The sequence below is a fragment of the Vicugna pacos genome, chromosome 10 (assembly GCF_048564905.1).
Source record: "Vicugna pacos chromosome 10, VicPac4, whole genome shotgun sequence".
NCBI lineage: Eukaryota > Metazoa > Chordata > Mammalia > Artiodactyla > Camelidae > Vicugna > Vicugna pacos.
Window position 1 is genome coordinate 73584317 of NC_132996.1, and position 17139 is coordinate 73601455.

At 63.5% G+C, this 17139-nt stretch overlaps 1 protein-coding gene across 2 annotated transcripts in view; it reads right to left on the bottom strand.

Moving 5' to 3' along the window:
• The window catches only part of KCNQ1 (potassium voltage-gated channel subfamily Q member 1), a 319441-nt gene extending 303527 nt beyond the window's left edge, over positions 1 to 15914 (bottom strand). For both annotated transcript variants that reach the window (XM_072970536.1, XM_072970535.1), the window contains exon 1: positions 15414 to 15914. In XM_072970536.1, coding sequence (XP_072826637.1) covers positions 15414 to 15793 — 380 coding nt within the window. In that variant the 5' untranslated portion in view covers positions 15794 to 15914. The remainder of the gene's footprint in view (positions 1 to 15413) is intronic.
• Between the last annotated feature and the right edge of the window lie 1225 nt (positions 15915 to 17139).

A 17139-nucleotide genomic window follows, 5' to 3' on the forward strand; every position in this document is an offset into this window, starting at 1 on the left:
GCGGGTACTGCCTTTCTGGGGGGTCCAACCCAGCCCACACTCCACTGGTCCCTACACGTCACTCAGAGTCCTGACCCCACTCCATCTTGCGCCGTCCACTTTCAACAGCGCTGGCCTTGCTGTAGAGGAAGGGCCCCTGTCCTGGCCTGCTTTTACTGAACCAAACCCAATGCCCAATGAGGAACCTTCTGGGTGCTGGCTCCCACCTTCCCTGTGGGGGGTCGGCAGTGCAGTTTCTGGGGAGGCGGCCCCCACGGGGATGGACCCTGGAGTAGCCGGGTGCAGCCAGGGGCCTGGCAAGCTGCCTCGGGGCTGACCCCCTTCTAGGCAATACCCTAGGGTCTCAGGAAGTGGGGAGGCCCCTGCTCAGAGCCTCAAGTCCTCTGACCCCAGGATCAGACCTCAGTCCCACCGTCTCTGATCTCCCTGGGTGAGACCCAAGTCGTCCCGGCACAGACAGCCCTCCCCAAACCACCTCCCCGCCCCCACCCCCAAGAGGCTGGAAAGGCCCGCGGACACCCCAGGGCAGCGTGACTTGGAGGTGGCGGGCGGTCAGCCAGAGAGGCCTTGATAAGAGCAGGGAGGTGGGGCCTGCCTGGAGACGAGGCCAGCGAGACCGCAGAGCCCCCAGCCCCGCCCATCCCCCTGTGCCAAGGGCAGTGAGAACATTCCAGCGCTGCCTGCGAGGTGCCCGGGAGGGGCTGCGCCCCCGCGGAGCTGCACACGGGACCTTGGGCCCTGGTCCAGGGGGCAGACGGGGGCGGGGGGAAAGCAGCCTCCGCCTCTGGGGGTTTCTCCCCATCTCTGTTTTAGCCTCAGCCCAGCAGGGTAGGGATGGGCCCCTCCAGGGACCCAGGAGGTCACCTGGTCGCCCAAGGGCGCACAGCAGGTCAGTGACAGGCCAGGAGCAGAGGGCCAGGTTGGGACTCCTGGCTCTGATCACACGCGAACCCGGGCCTCCGAGAATCCGCCTCACACCCGTCCCTCCCCCGCCCCCAAGCAGCTCTAGGGTCTCCAGCCAGGCCGGGACCCTCACCCCTAGGACCCCGCCCAGCTCGGACTGCAGCACTTCAGCAGTGCTGCCCTCCCGTTCGCCCCACCAAGCCCCTCACTCCTGCCCGGTCTCCCTGAGCCATCTGATCCTCAGACGGGGTCACCCCAGGAGCGCCCGCCCTACCCCTGCGTGCCCAGGGCACAGGGAGGTGGCTGGGAAGTGTCCGCAGGACAGTCACGTGCTGGTCCACCACTGCGTGATGGCAGGGGTCTCCAGGGGATGTGTGGGGCCATGAGGGCTCGCACCCTAACCACAGCTCACACCGCACGCGGCTCTGGCGGTGCCACCAGAGGCGGGATGTTCTAGAACCTGAGGCCTTCGCTGGGAGCCCCAGGGCAGGTGCAAAGCCCAGGACGAGACTAGTCAGAGGGAGGAGGAAGTCGGGACTCAGCGCCCAAGCCTGCGGCCAGCACTGACCCCGCCGGCCAGCCATGCCCACGTCCGCCTCACACACCGGGCAGCCCTGGGGACGGCCATGGCAGTTCACCCACACGCCCATTCGTCCAGAACCCAGGCCACCAGAGGGCTGCAGGGCTCCCCTGTGTCCACACAGATGGCCCTCGGCCCAGGGAATCTCAGAAAGATGACGGGGCTGGGTCTCCTCCCAGGACGACCAACCCACCCCAGCCACACTGGGGACAAGCCTGGACAGGCTGTACCGCCCACAGGCCCTGTCCAGAACGGCCCTCCCAGGACAGCAGGTAGCTGACCAGCACGTGTGCTGGGTACTGGTACCAGCATGCAGCCATCCAGCCACCTGTCCACCTGCCTACCCACACGTCCATCCATCTTTCCACTCACCTGTCCATCTGCCCATCTGTCCACGCCCCCCCCCCCCGGAGCACCTGCTCCACACCGTGCTCTGCACGGGCACTGGGGACCACCCAGACCATCCCTTAATCCACAGCAGGCCTCAAATTCCAGAGGCTTGGGAGGCCTGCAGGCAGAGGCCAGGAAGCCCTGGGCCCACAGCGGCACCACGGACGAATCCAGCCCCCAGCAGGATGCCCTGACAGCCGGGTGCCCCTCCACAGCAAGGCCTCATCCCAGCCAGTGGACGAGACGGATGACAAGGGCCCCAAGCAGGAAACAGAGGCCCCTCAGAGAGATGGCCCTCCCCACCCTGTGTGCAGAGGCAGGGCCTCCTAGCTCCTCCTGCCCCCAACCCCAGGGGCCTAGCTCCCCTTCCCCCACCAAAGGCCCCTGGGGCACCCAGGAGTAACCCTGGCCACAGGCCCCCTGCAACAGAGTTGCCCCATCCAGGCCCCCTGCCCCACCTGCCAAGGGCTCAGGGGACTTGGCAAATGGCCACATCCCAGCTTTGGCCCAGGCACAGCTAGACCAATGGCCCAGACCCCTGAGACCCCTCCAGAAACGGAGGGCATGACCGGCCTGCTGGCTTTGGAGCCGCGTGACAAGGCAGGCTGGGAGGCTGGGAGGCTGGCGGGAGCCCTTCAAGCCAGGACCCAGGGCTGAGCCGTCCTAGGTAGGCATTACCTGCCCTTGGGGCCTCCTGGGGGCCGGGGGACCCCCTGCTCCAACGAAGCCCCCACTCAGCTCCAGAGCTGCTCCCCCAAAAGGACCAGGGAGGCAGGGGGCTGCATGTCCACCAGAGGAAGGCAGGCCCACCCACCCTCGGGGAAGTAGGCCACCCGGGGGGCTCGTCCTGGCCCAGAGGCCTGCTCCCAGCTCCCCTCACTGAGGCCTCTGCTGCCCGAGGACCCCGGGAAGGTGGGACTCAGGAGGCTGGGGGCCTTGCTGGGGTTGGCAGCGATCTGCAGGCCTCCCAGACTCTAGAGGGGCTCTGAAAGTCAATGTGAGTGGTGGGGTGGAGCTCCAGAAGAAACCCATAGATGAGAGCAGGTGTCATTCACCACCTCCTTGACTTTGCTTTGTCTGAAAGGCTGCAAAACATGCTGTGTGGCTTTAAACACACCACGTACCTCTTCTGGCCTGCAGGTTCCTGGGCACGAGGGGAAAATGAATTCACCAGTTCTTGCTAAACCAGCCCTCTGACCAGCCCCAGAGTGGGTGTTAAGGAGACGTGAACCCACCTGCTCCAATTCTGTCGACCCAAATTACCTGCCACGGGGATGAAGCGCAGGACCCTGCCTTCTCACGCCCTCTTGCCCGTGTGGCCAGAGCCCTCTGGAGGTAGGAGGGGGCTGACCCAGGAGGGCGGCACGTGGCACTCCGTGTGTCTGCATGGCCACCCTGAGCAGACCATCCTGGAGGACGCGATGGCCCACCCCCTCCATGGAGGGAGCTGAGGACGGGGAGTGAGCCCTATACTCACCCCCTAAAGATACAAAAGCATTTGCAGAGATTCCTGCAGCTCCGGTACCTGAAAACGGGTAAGGGCCTTGCCTGCTCCCTTGATGCCCTAGGTAGAAGGTCCCCAGCTCGGAGGCAAGAGGAGGAAGTCAGGAGGGGAGGGGCCCCAGCGAGGGCATTGGTTGGTGTCATTCACTCCGTCCCTTGATGGCATTGGTTCCAGGACCGTGTGGTCCAGCTCAGGCCAGGGACCATCCCGTTGTGGGGAGGCAGCCACAAAGCCATCTACCAACATGATGGCAGGACTATGATGAGGGAGAAAGGCCAGAGATGGGGTTGTCAGAAGGCTCCAGAGTAGGTGGCCCAGGGCCTGGGATTGGAAAGGAGAGAAGCAGCTGGTGTGCAGACAGCAGGAGGAAGAGGGTCCCAGACGGAGGGAACCATCACGCAAAGTCGCTGGGTCCAGGAGGAAAGGAGGTGAGGCCCGCAGGTGCAAGGGCCAGGCGAAGGACCACAGAACCAAAGAACAGAGAAACCTGCTTCCAGGAGCAGGGCCGGCTGTAGGGGGCTGGGGAGTACCGTGATCCCATTTACACGTTTTAAAGGACACTCCGGGACTCCGCGGCCCTGAGAAAGTCCGTCTCCAAATGACAGGCACACGCACCCTCCAGCCCTAGGAATCGCACCCGGAGAGCCCTGCACAGCTGTGCTTCCGGGAGCCGAAAGGTTGGGAATGACCCTCAGTATCCCTGAGGGGGACGGGTTCCCGGACACTGAGCACGGCTGGGCTGTGAGGGGATTCTATGCGCCACGAAGAAGAATGTCCGTCGACTGTCAGGCGCTTGGCAAATAGCGCTGAGCTCGTCGCGTGCCCGGCGCTGTTCTGGACCAGAGGACCCCGCAGAGGATACGCCCACCCCAGGAGCAGACGTCCTGGCATCTCAGCCGCGTCCCCGGATCCAAGCTCACATCTTTCACACATTGACTGATCCGTAGGCATCTGTGCTGAAGACAAGCCTGCCACGAGCCCGGCCCCACACTGACAGCTACACAAATGCTCTGTGCAACCACACAGGCTTCCAGGATAGAAAACACGCTCTGCCTCCAGCCCCATGGCAGGAGACGCCAGCTCCACAGTCACCGGGGCAGCACTGCGCCGGCTCTGAGCAGGCCTGGAGGACCCCCCCCCCCACCACGTTACAGGAATGTGAGCTCCAAGCTCACGAGAGCAGGGCCGCAGTGGGTCTGGAACCCGCTGGAACCATAACCCACAAACCGACTCTGGACTGAAAACTCTGCAGCAGGTTGAAAAGCAGATCTGTGAACGCCACAGAAACAGGCGGAACCCGGGGCAGGAGACCAGTGTCACGAGGCGTGCTCGAGGCCCCACAGCCCCAGACGCAAACCTCACAGGCCCCAGGAGTCCTGCCACTGCCCCTGGGGGAAGCCCGGCCCCAGCCGAGAGGCTGCGGCGAGGCGGGAGCTCGTGCGACCCGGCCTACTGCTCTGTGACCTCCAGGACTCCTGAGGTCCCTGTCCACAGGAAGGGAGGGAGCCACTCACAAAGGGACCCCAACAGCCCCAAACTGGGCCCAGCCCAGCTCACAGGCAGACAACTCTGGGGGAGGGGACAACAGGATGGTGCAGGCCCTGGAGGGCACAGCCCTGGGCCAGCAGCACAGCACAGAAAGCCGCACGTCCCTGAACTCAACATCTGCAAACGAGGATTTTCCAGTGCGCTTCATCACGACCTAAGGCCATGTCCCAGCTGGTCCCTAAGAAGCACTTAGGGACTCTTTCGATCTATATGTCCCCACTCCCTCTTTTTAAAAAAGTTCCTTGGTCATTTGTTGAAGAGATCGGGCCTCTTGTCCTGTGGAGGGCCCCACCACTGGGATGTTGCAGGCAGCATCCCCCGGGTGCCTTTCAGCCTGTGCCTCTGGCCCCAGTACACCTGCAAATGTGCACTTAGATCTGGAGACCTGATCATAGTCACTCACCCGTTTATTCTGGCAAGAAAACCACCAGGGTTGGCACCCCGGGCGGGTGGCCTGGACAGTGCTCCTGCTGTCCCGCATGACGGGGTGGTCCAGGCTCAGCTTGTTCACTTCCTGCCCCGGACAGGGACACGGACGTTTCTCTGGGACCCTCAGTTTCCCTCGGGGGAAATGGCATGAGAGGCCACAACCTGGGGGCCGCAGCGCTCACAGCTACGGGGGGTTCTTCCTCCTAGCTCGTTCGCGGAAACAGACAGTCTGTACACAAACTCATCACAAACACGTGCTGACACTTCTCGCCACACGCAGGCTGGAGGGGTGCTGCTCAAGGCCGCCCTCAGTGGCAGCTACATGGCCACACCAGGGCCCCACCGCACGATTCCCGCGCAAGGGCCTTAGAACAATGGAACAAACACCGCCACAACCATGACGCGGTTACTGAAAGCAGCGTGTGGGCACAGCCGCAGCGCCGTCTGTCCTGAGCAGGCCGCCTGGTAGAAGAGCTTGCTGGGTTGTTCCCCCGCTGCAGTGCGGGTTTACGGCCATTTGTTTCACTTCGGTTTTGAGGGACTTCTTCTTCTGGCTAAGGGTTACTCAGGGGTCTTAAAATTATGAGACTGGGGGGTTGCTTTTTCATTTAAAATGATGGGAACTATTTACCTGGTTTCAAAGTCGAATCTGTAAAACTATACTCAGAGACAGATGGGCTCTGTCATGTCCCCCCACAGAGGTAACTTTTTATAAGTTTTGGTTTATCCGTCCACTGCTTTTATTTAATATAAAGTGTGTGTGTATGTAAATGTGTGTGTATGAACATGTATATATATATAAAATACATGTAGTACATATTACATATATGTGTATGTATATATATGTGTGTGTGTGTGTGTGTCCTTACTAGAAAAGTAGTATCTTGTTATTTTTACTTAAAATACTTCCTTGTAATCATTCCATAAAAGCATGTGCAGAGAGCACCGCCCCTTTTCACACCTGCATAATATTCCACACACAGCTAATTCAACCTGCCTCCTCCTACGTGCAGGCATCTGGGTTCCCCTTCTTTTGCTGTTACAAAGAATGCTTTAACGAACAGCCTTGCAGCTGCACATTTTCCTATTTGGAGGCCAACATCTTCAAGATGGATTCCCAGAAGTAGGATTGCTGGGTCCAAGGATACAGGCAGGTGTAATTCTGCCAGGCATCACCAAATCCCCCTCCTCACGGATGCCACCACGCACAGACCGTCTGGCAGCAGAGCTGCTGCCTACACCTCCCCAGCTGTGGGTGTCCGGAAACACTTCTGGATTCCCGCCAGTCTGATGGACCTCAGCAGAGCCCACATCTGCGCTCCTCTGCCTGCCGGTGGGTCAACATCTCACAGCTTCAGGACTACCCTACCAGCCACTTCTGTGACCCCTCCACTCACATCTCTTGCTTGTCTTCCATGGGCTGGTTGCGATTTTTCCTTCCCTATTCTCAGAAACGTTTTTTATCTTCGAGATGTGAACCTTCTGGACGTGTTTCCAATCTTCCCCCGGGTTTTCACTAGTCTCTTTACTGTTGGCAGGTGGTGACGGTGTCACACAAAGGATGATTCTTTCTCACACGCTCTTCTCCTTAATGCACTGGCTGTGAGTCACAGAGAAGTCTCCCCACCCTCGCCCTCAGGTCGTGGAGGGTCCCCCGAGGTTCCTTCTGGTACTCGAGTGGTTTCCTGACCACTTGGGATCCATCCGGTGCTCAGGGCAAGGAGTGAGTCCAGCCTCCCCTGTTCCTTGTGGCCATCCACGTCCCCAGCATCACTTATTGAAAACTATCTTTTCCCCACTAGTTGGAGATGCTGTCTCTGTGTTTGGCTAAAGTTCCGTATGCAATTGAGCCTATCCGTAAATTTCTCATCCTGTTCTGTTGCTTGTCCATAGACCAGTACCACACAATTTTTACTACCCAAGTCTTAAGTTTTATCATATTTTGAGCTGTTCAGTCTACCAAGAATGTGAATGTGATTTTTACAAGACCAGCTGGGCACGTCCTGGAACAGAAAGCCAAGCCATGTGATCCACCAAGCTCATGTGTTCCAAGCAAGTGGTCCTGGGGCCTATCAGGCACCACCGGAGGCTCTCCTGGGCTCCCCGGGGACCCCCAGCTGCTCCATCAGCCGAGAGGGGCACCTCTGGGAGGCAGGGGCCTGTCCCTCCAGGTCAGGGATCCTTCCACTGGCCCCTCCCCGCTGGGAGGGCTTCCGTCAGCCCGGTGGGGAGGGAGGCGGCCCCTGGCGCAGACGGGTGCAGGGGTCGCAGTGCAGCCGGGCAGCCTCCATGTGGGGAGGTGCTCCGGGGCTGAAGGGAGTCGGGGGCAGGGTAGGGGCTCTCAGTTCCTTTTTCCAGCTCTCCCCAGATCTTCGCATGGTGCTCAGGAGCAAATTCAGCAGCAAGATGCAGAAGGGCCGCCATTTGGGGTGCCCTGGCAGTATGCCCAATATCATGGCTTTGAGAGGGAGCAGAGAAGGGGGCCCACCCCAGAGAGACACAGATGGGAAGCCCACAGCCCCTGCTCCCCAGAGAAGGGCACCCGATGGGTGGGGGCGGCCAGGGGTGGGCCCACTGCAGGAGGCAGGCATGAGGCCAGCAGTTCCGGGGGTCAGAAGAGGGTGGCCTTCGGGTGCTTTGTGGAGGCGGCAGAGGGGGCCTCTGCAGAGTGGCAGTGGGGGTGCCCCTGGGTACACACCAGGCACAATGCAGGGAGCATCAGTATTGCACGAGCTTCTGGGTGGAGGTGGAGCAGCTCCCCGGGGCCAGTCTCCCATCTACAAGTCACTGAGCAGAGAAGGGGAGAGGGACCAGGCCCTGAGTCCCGGGGTTGGCGGGGGGAGCCCCGAGGTCAGCTGCCCCAGCCCTGCAATTCGTGCTTGGCGCGTGGGCATGTAGATCGTGTCGTTCAGGAGTCCTGCTCTGATGGGCAAAGCCAACATCCCCCTCCGAGGCGCCCGGGACCACGGTTGGGTCCTCCCGTGCTCAGAGCCCTCCACAGGCAACACCACCAGTGCTCCCTGGGCCACATGTCCCTCCTTCAGTGGGGCCCACACTCTGCAGAGGGGCTCGGGCATGGCTTCCTCAGGACACATCTCCCTTCCCAAGCCCCGCTCCCCGGGCAGTGAGGACCTGGCCCCCCACCCTGGCCAGGGTGGTTAAGCAGATGGAGAAGTTTCAGGGGAGAGGGCTCTGAAGAGGGGGCCTGCAGGACTTGACCACAGCCACAGGAGGGTCCTGGTGGCCTCCGCCCACCACTTTCCAGGCTCACCCATCTCCAAGCTCAGGAATGTCACCGGATAAAAATACCCACAGACGATGTCATCAGGCCCAGCCTGTCTGTGTGGCTTGGAGTTGCTGACCGCCTCGGCCCAGGCTGGAGGGGGCCAGAACTGAGGAGAGGGCAAGGAGGGGGCCTGGGTTTCCGAGGCCGGACACCAGGTGACCCTCTCGTGAGCACCTGTCCCTGCTGGGTACTGGGTGTGGATCTAGACAGCTCCCAGCGGCCCTGCCCACCCACTCCAACCTCTAACGCCCAGAAGCACTGAGACCAGCACACACTAATACCCTGCACAGCACCCAGAGGGGCTGAGTCACTGGGGTCTCTGAGCACCAGGGAAGGGGGTGGCAAAGAAAGAGTGCATAACTCTGCCTGGGACAACATGGGAAGGCTTCCTGGAGGAGGGGGCCTCCAAGCTGAACCTCAGCCTGTGGTTCTGGGCAGCAGGGTTTAGGACAGAGGCCTAAAGCAGCCAGATCAAAGGCTTCCAAAGACTAGTCACCCCACCCACAGGGTGGGCGGCCCCAGGATGCTGGCACATCTGTGGAGGCCCTCCTGCCCAGGGGCCGTCTTCCCCTCCCTCCCCGACAAACAGTAGCACCCAGTCCTCACGTGGCCCAGCCAGCATGACAGCCCTCCCAAGGTGGGAGGGAACAGGGCCTCCCCAGGCCTCCGCAGACTCTGGCCCCAGCCTTCGGAAGAAGCTATGGGCTTTGGAGTCAGGCAGCCTCGGGCAGGCCCAGCTGTGCGATGGTGGGCACCACGCCACCCTTCTCTGGGCCCTTAGGATTTGCACACAGCACTGGCCAGGCCCCTCCATCTTCCACCAGGGCCTGAGGGGAGCCAGGATGCCCCTCGGCCTCAGCATCCTCCCCTCAGCCCTTGCCCATGCCGGCTCAGAGAAGGGGCCCAGGGTCACCCGGCCAGGGGGCAGAAGACAAACCCTCACAAGCCGAGTCCTACTGCACATTCAGAGGCCACGTGTAAATGGCGCCTGAGGCCCAGGCCACGTGGTGTCGCGGGTGATCACCCGGCCACCCCCCCATGAGATTTGGGATGGTCACGGTACTTGGGGGGCCTCAGGAGGGAAACCCATGGCCCTCTGTGCCCTCCAGGAGGGGTATGGACAGTCACCCGATCTGCCCCAGGGACCCTGCGGCCACCTCCACGCACCAGCACGCCTGAGTGTCCTCGTGGCATTGCCCAGCACTGACCATGCCCCTCGTCTGGCCTTGGGCACATCGGCCCAGCTCCTCCAGGCCCCGCACATTCTCCTCACATGTGGGCATCCTTGGACACTGTCTCCTGCCTCACAGGAGTTAGACATGAGACTGCCCGGCCTGTCCATCTTGTCCGTGGACAGGGTCTTGAACCATGAAAGGCACCATATGAGCAGAAAGCCGATTTAGAAAGTCGGTCTGAGAAGGACCACGGAGCTTCTCTGGATCCACAGCCCAGACCCAGAGGCAGGAAGGGTCCAGCCCAGGGCCCCTGGCAGGGCCGCCTCACCACCCAGAGCACACGACTCCCGGAGCCGGTGAGAAACCAGGACTCTCGGGCCCCTGACCTGCCAGACACGCCTGCCTTTCCACGGCACCGCCAGGGCTCGCTGGCCCGCAGACCCGTTCACGTGGGAGCAGTCAGCCTGGGACCCGGCTTTTGCAGGAGGAGGACTCAGAGCAGCTGACATCTTTAGAGTTGGGGGCACCGGACCCCCAGGGGGAGCCCGGACCCCTGGGCGGCCCCCACCACTCCCACCACCGCTGAGCTTGACGTGACCCGCTTCCGGCCCCGGAGCGCGAGCGGTTGAGATCGGAGCGGCTCGCCGTTCCCAGGGCAGCACCGGCAGGGGGCGCCCGCTGCAGGTGTGCACAGGGCACGCGGCTCCAGGCTCCTGGCCTCGGGCAGCGGCCCACGGGCGGGGAGGTGGGCGAGTTTCCTGGGGCTGTTGTAACAGAGTCCCACAGATGGGGGTGGGGGTTAAGCCACAGGAATTTCCCGTCCTGGGGGCGGGAGTCCGAGGTCCAGGCGTGGACGGGGCCGGCTCCGCCTGGGGCCTCTCTCCTCGGCGTGGAGACGGCCATCTTCTCCCCGCATCCTCACCTGGTCGTCCCTCTGCGTGTGTCTGTGTCCTGATTTCTTCTTATAAGGACACCAGTCCTACGAGATTAGGACCCATTCCAGTGACCTCATTTTACCTCAGTCACCTCTTTAAAGCCCTCGTCTTCAAACACAATCACATCCTGGGGTGCTGGGGGTCAGGACTCCAACATACCCTTTTGAGAGGCACAATCCAACCCAAACAGTGAGGCCCTGAGGCGTCGTGTCCTCGCTTCCCCTACTCACAATGTCATCGGCTCGCAGCTGACCCGGAGACATCCACATCTGCCTTCACCAGGACAAAGCCCCCAGGACCACGCCACCCTGCCACGAGGAGGTCCCATTCTCCGGGGACTGTGAGTGGAAATGGGCCCCTCCCTTCCCTCCAGCCCTGGGCACCACCACAGCAGCAGGTGCAGGCCTCGGGCCCTGAGCCTTGGGGAGCGGATGATTCAGCACCAGGCAAGGCGAATGTTCCCTCCCACCTGAGCACCATGGCCAGGAGGTGACAGCACTCACCAAGCCTGCCACCAAGGAAGAGATGGGGAGGCAGAGGACTTGGGAGCTCAGGAAACTGGCAAAGTGGCCCATCCCTGGGACACGAAGCCTCGTCCCTGCCCCACAGCCAAGCTCCCCGCACGGCCTGGCCAGCCCTGCACCCTGCAACAGGCGCCCCCGACCCAGACCTCGGTGCGCGTGGGAGCACCTTCCACTTCCTGGACTCTCCCTCCCCTCCCACCACCTCCCTCGAAGCCTCAAGGTCTCCCAGGCACCCTCCTCCTTCCCAGCTGGTGGCCCCAGAGTAAAGGACGCCTGTGGCTCCCCAACTGAAGATAGGCCACAATGAGGCGCTCGACATACGGAGGGTCCAGAAACATCAGGCTGGGTCTAGGGTGGCGGGGAGAGGCCTCCAGACAGCCAGCAGGGGAGACCCAGGGACCAGGCCACAGAGAAGCACCAGAAGGAATTTCCAGCTCTACCGGGACCTGGTGGCTTCGGAATAAGTGGAGGCGGTTGGGAGAGACCAGAGTCCCTCCTCCTCCGTACCCGCCTGCCACGTGGCCCGCCCTGCCCTCCGCCCTCCCTGACCCACTGCCCTGCTGGGGTCCACAGAGCAAATGCCCGGCACCACTTAGGACCCCGACGCCAAGCCCGGGTCAGCTGGGCACTAGGAGCCGGAGTGGGGCAATGTGGCCCGCGAACTGGCCTCCACGCCCAGAAAGGCGGGCAAGCTCAGCCCAGAAAACCGCCAGGGCAGGCTTCCAGCACCATCAATGATTAACGCTCGCTATGAAGGGGCCGCCACCGCCACCGCAAAGTTCTTGGGAACCCAGGAGAGGCGGGGTGGCAGGAGGGCAGGGGCAGGAGGCACCGAGCCCAGTCTGAGAGCTGGGGCTGCTCTCCACGCCCTCCCGGGTCCCTCCCCCAAACTTCTTCTCGGCCACACCCAGATCTCCAAGTGTCTCCGACCCGTGGGGTGCTGAGCCCTGCTCCTGCACCAGGAGACTGGGGTTGGGGAGGGGGCTCGCCCAGGCCCAAGTCCTGGCCGCATGGGTGGGAGCAGCTGGGAGAAGACACCAGTCTGCACGTGTCACCCTGCAGCTCCCAAGAGCAAGGAGGCGGGCGGTGGAGGGGGTTGGGGGAGATGGAGGAGAGAGAAGGGAGGAGGGGGTTCCTCAGGGCTCCTGTGGCTGGAAGCCCCTCGTGAAACCTGAGGGTGGCCTTTATCCAGCCCTCACAGAGGGAGGTGGGGGACCAGCCAGCGGCCAGGGTGGGTTGCTACGGGGACCCTGACCTCACTCCAGTCCAAGCATCTCCCTACACAGACAACCCCGGCCAAAGCCCACCAGCAGGGAGGCCAGGCCTCCCTCACCCTCAGCTAGAGTGGAGCAGCCACACAGTGGGGGCTGAAGAGACTCAGAAGAGGACTTGGCAGGGGGGAGTCAGGAGGCAGGAAGTCCCCGCTGGCAGGGGTAGTGCGCGGGCAGCAGCGTCCCGCTCCCTGACGCTGGCAGGCGGGGCAGGCGGGGCGCACACAGGAAGGGCCGCGCTCCTTTTGGCCGGAGCAGGGGTTCCCCGACCGGGACGGGGACAGGATATCCTGGCTCGCTTCCCCAGCTGCACCCGGGAGAGTGTGCCCAGCCTGAAGGGCCCGCGGCGGCTCCCACCCTACCCAGGCCCCCTCCCTTCAAGGCCAGGCTCGTCCCCCCTGGGCCGGAAACCAAACCTGGCCTGGCTCTTAACAACCATTCTGCATGGTTCACCCTCTGCCCACCCAGGACAGAGCACTTCTCTGTCACTCTTTCAGCCGCTTCTCGGAGTGACACCAGAGCCAGTGTGGGCACCTGCCAGCCCTTTCTTGGGGCTGTGGCCAGACTCTGGCCCCTCAACTACAGGCCGCCGCTGCCATCCCAGCTTGAGGCCAGGTACCCTTGAGAGACTGGCCAATTCAGAGAGTGGCTGGGGCCCTGCCAACCTCCTGGAGACGTTAAGGGTGAGAGAGCACTTTCCCGGGCCCCAGAGAAGCCACGCCTGCTGCCTAGCCAGGTCCACCTGCAGGCCCTCCCCACACAAGGGTGGCGGGGGTCCGCTCCTTAGGCCCACAGCATAGCTCTTACAGGACGGGGCCGACAGCAGGAAAAGACTGACCTAAGGTCACTGAGCTGCCCTTAGGGGCCTCTGTTTCCCAGCCCCCCAGTACCCCAGGGGGAGCCACTCAGCCACCATCCCCAGAAGCCACCCCTGCCCTGGGGAGTCTGGGCAAGGCAGACTCTGCTGAGCAAACTTCCGAGAGCTAAACAATCAGAATCAGGAAGAAAACACAAGTGTAAGCAGAGACTTCCTCTGGGGTGCGGCGGGCCCTCCTCCTTCACAAGGCACCGCAGCAGCCAGGGAGCCCAGGCCACGTGCACCCGCAGCACTGCCTTCCCAGGGCACAGACCAGCAGGGTGTCTGCGGGCCCCTCACCTCGGCGGCCCTCGCTGCAGCACTGCCTGGCCATTCTCTGCCCGTCTGGAGCTGGCCTGCAGGGTTCCAGGGGGGGGGGCTGGGCTGGGTCTGCTCCAGGACTGGCAGCGGGGTTCACTCCACCCCTGGGCACCTCAAGGAGCTTGGGGTCCAGCAGGCGTGGGCGGGGAGGCAAGCAGCCCACGTGCCTAGGGGCACCCACAAGGCTGCTTTACACGTCCAGCATCTGACCGGGGTGGGGTCCCTTGGGGTCGACACGCACAAGCATTCCCGCAAGCCTCAAGACACGCCGTTGCCGCTGCAGCCGTGAGCAAGGCCGCCCTCTCCCGCAGCCCAGCCGTGGCCACCGCTCAGGTGTACTCCAGCAGCTCGGGAGGCAGGGGCTGGGGACAAGGAAGATGCTTGAGGGTACTGTCCTCAAGGCTTGCCCTTCTGCTGAGGAAGGCCTGCCCGTCCGCAGGGAGGGCAGCCACTCTGGTACCACCTGCGCTCTGAGGAGCAAAGGTGAGGCACCGAGGCTGTGCTGCCCCACCTCGCCGCACCTGCCGAGACATGCTCCAAGCCAGCCAGGGCCTGGCACCCTCTGCTCTCCTGGGCCCGGCCCCCTCTGCTCTCCTGGGCCCTGGTGGTGGCTATCAGTGGGACAAAACAGGGCCCTGGATACCGCTCCTCCCCAACCAGGTCTCTCCCAGCCTCAGGCCAGCCAAGGCAGCAGGGACAAGCACCTGCCCTGCCAACAGGAAGCCAGAAGGAGGCCAGCACACGCAGCCCCAGAGCAGCCCACGCCATCAGTGGGGACGGCCAAGCCAAGGCTCACAGGCCAGAGGCAGGCACCAGACCGAGAGGGCACTGGCCAGGCGGCAGGACCACAGAGTGGCAGGAGAGGGCTCCTTGGGCCCCTGTCCCTGAGAAACGCAGTGCCCTGCCGTGCCCGCCCCACACAGGCAGGCACAGGGGGAATCAGAACCACCTGGGCAGCAGCGGGGCCAGGTGCTGCCAACAGGGCCCTGCTTTCTCCTGATACACGGCTTCCTCTGACTGACCAGTGGAAATGGGCCTAAATCCACTGCTGCCTTGTATGCCCTCCAGGCTCCTCTGCTTCAATCCAGGTTTTCATGAGCCTAGTCGGGTTAACGTGGGGCCCTGGGCACGCCCTACAGCCATCCTGACCCCTCAGGCAACACCACCAGGCCTGCCACCCTTTGGGGCAGCCCAGCCCCTGCTGGCCCAGGAGATCCCCAGCAGGGCCCACCTCGACCTGGGAGCATCTGAGATGTTGCTGCACCATCAGGAGCACAGGCCTCCCCCCTCTTGCCTCACAGGGCCCTTGGGAATTCTCTCCCCTGCACCTGTCCTTTCGCAGAAGGATCAACACCTGGAGGATCCCTGCAGGAAGGAGTGGACCAGCTTTGGGCTCGGGCACCCCTCCCTGGATGGCAACCCACACACATATGCCTGGGCAGCGCCAGCAGGGGCTTTCCACCCCCACAGGGTCAGACCTACCCGTCCCTAAACTTCAACGGGACAGGTTCCGTGCCAGGTTCCTCGCCGTTTCTGTTTTCCTCATTAGCCGCTTCCTTCCCTCCCTGCTGCTCTGAGACGCAGCTGGGACGGGGTCCGGGAGGCAGCAGGTGGCACGGAGACCGCGCTCCCCCGACGCCCTCCCCAGCCCCGCGGAAAGCGCCCCCGGGCCGGCTGGCGGCGATACTCACACGGCAAAGTGGTAGACGAAGCACTTCCAGCCGGTGGGGCGCTCGAGGAAGTTGTAGACGCGGCCCTGGATATGAGTGCGCGCGAGCAGCGGTCGGCGCGCGCTGTAGATGGAGACGCGAGGGTCGAGGCTGACTGGCGGCCGCGGGCCAAGGTCAGCGGCGGCGGGGGGCGCGGCCGGCGTGGCGGGGGATGCGGGCCCCGGGGTGCCAGGCGGGGCGATGGGTGCGTAGAGCGCGCCGCCCGCCGGGCCGCCCTCCGCCAGCTCCAGCGAGAAGGGGCACTTCTTGGCCAGGCCCGCGCTGCCCCGCCGGGCGCCCGGTAGGCGGCCCCCGCCCCAGCGCTTCCTCTCGGCCCTGGGCGGGGAGGAGGCCGCGGCCATGGCCAGGCAGGGCCCGCGGGGGCCGGCCGGGCAGCGGCACGCAGCGGCACCAGAAGCTGCGGCGAAGGCGGGCGCCGGGGCGCAGTGCTGGCGGCCGCTGCTGCCAGCCTCGCCGCGGGGCCCGCTGCCCGCCCCGCCAGGGCGTGGGGGGGCGGGGCCGGGAGGGGGCAGCGGCCGCGGGCTGGTCCTGGGAGTTGAAGCGCCCCGCCCCGGCCCGGACGCCCCGCCCCCGGCCAACCTGTGCGCCCCGACGGCTCTCACCTGGGTGTCCCTCCCCGACTACGCCCACCTGTTCGGCCGTCCGGTTCCGCGCTCCTCGTTAGGCGCGGCTGGCGCCTACGTGCTTCTGGGTCCCCCTCGCCCACCTGCTTAGGCGAAAGGACAGCCCCCCTCCGCCGCCAGCTCAGCGAGCAAGGAAGGCGCGAGGTCAGCAGGCGCAGTGACCACGAACTGCGTGGCCCGGGCAGGAGGGCGGTGAAGGGCTCAGGCACCCACTTCACCTGCCCTGAGTGGCTCCGTAGAGGGTGGGGGGTAAGGAGGGACGCATCAGGAGGCAGACGCGTTAGCCTGGCAAATGCTCTGAGCGCCTCCTGGGTTCCGGGCGTTGCTGAGCGCGCACTGCAGGCAGAGAATGCCGTCGGGTCGGTGCCCACAGGGCTGTCGGACCCTGGAGATGAGACGGGGTCATCATCCGTCAAGGACGGCCCAATGGGAGCCATGTGTGGGTAGGGGATAGAGGGAGGTGGGGGGAGCCGGGAGGATGCAGGGCGCCCTTGAGGGAGGCGCTGCTGGGGCCTGGACAGGGTTTGACCAGGGCACAGGCTGGCAGGATTGCCTGAGCAGGTCTAGGGAGAGGCATTGGAGACTGGATGTCTTGTCCTCCTGGTCCTCTGGACCCAGCTGCTTCTGCGCCCTGTGAGTTTCCCTGGGTGGGCATGGTGTAGAGGTGGGTGCTAGGGTCAGGAGGTGGGTAACAGGGTCAGAATGATTGCACAGGTCCCCTACCCTGCGCTGGCATTTGGGTCCCTGTACACTGCCCTGGCATGAGGATGAAGGATGAGTGTCCAGCAGAAAAATACTGACCTCCGTCAGGACATTGCCCTGGGCGGAGGAGTCTCCACCTGCCATGTCAGGGACCTGTCATCTATGAGACACTTCCCAGGTCTTCACTGAGCGCCTGGGGCTGATTTGTTAGTAAACAAAGTCAGCTCTTGTTGTTGGACCTAGTGCAGCTCGGCCCTTCACCCCTGACTCCTCCCACCTCGGATGGTGCTGGCACATTTGTGTAGGCAGAAAGAATGAACAAAGTTGGTCCCAGCCTGTGCTGGGCAGTGTGGAGACTCAGG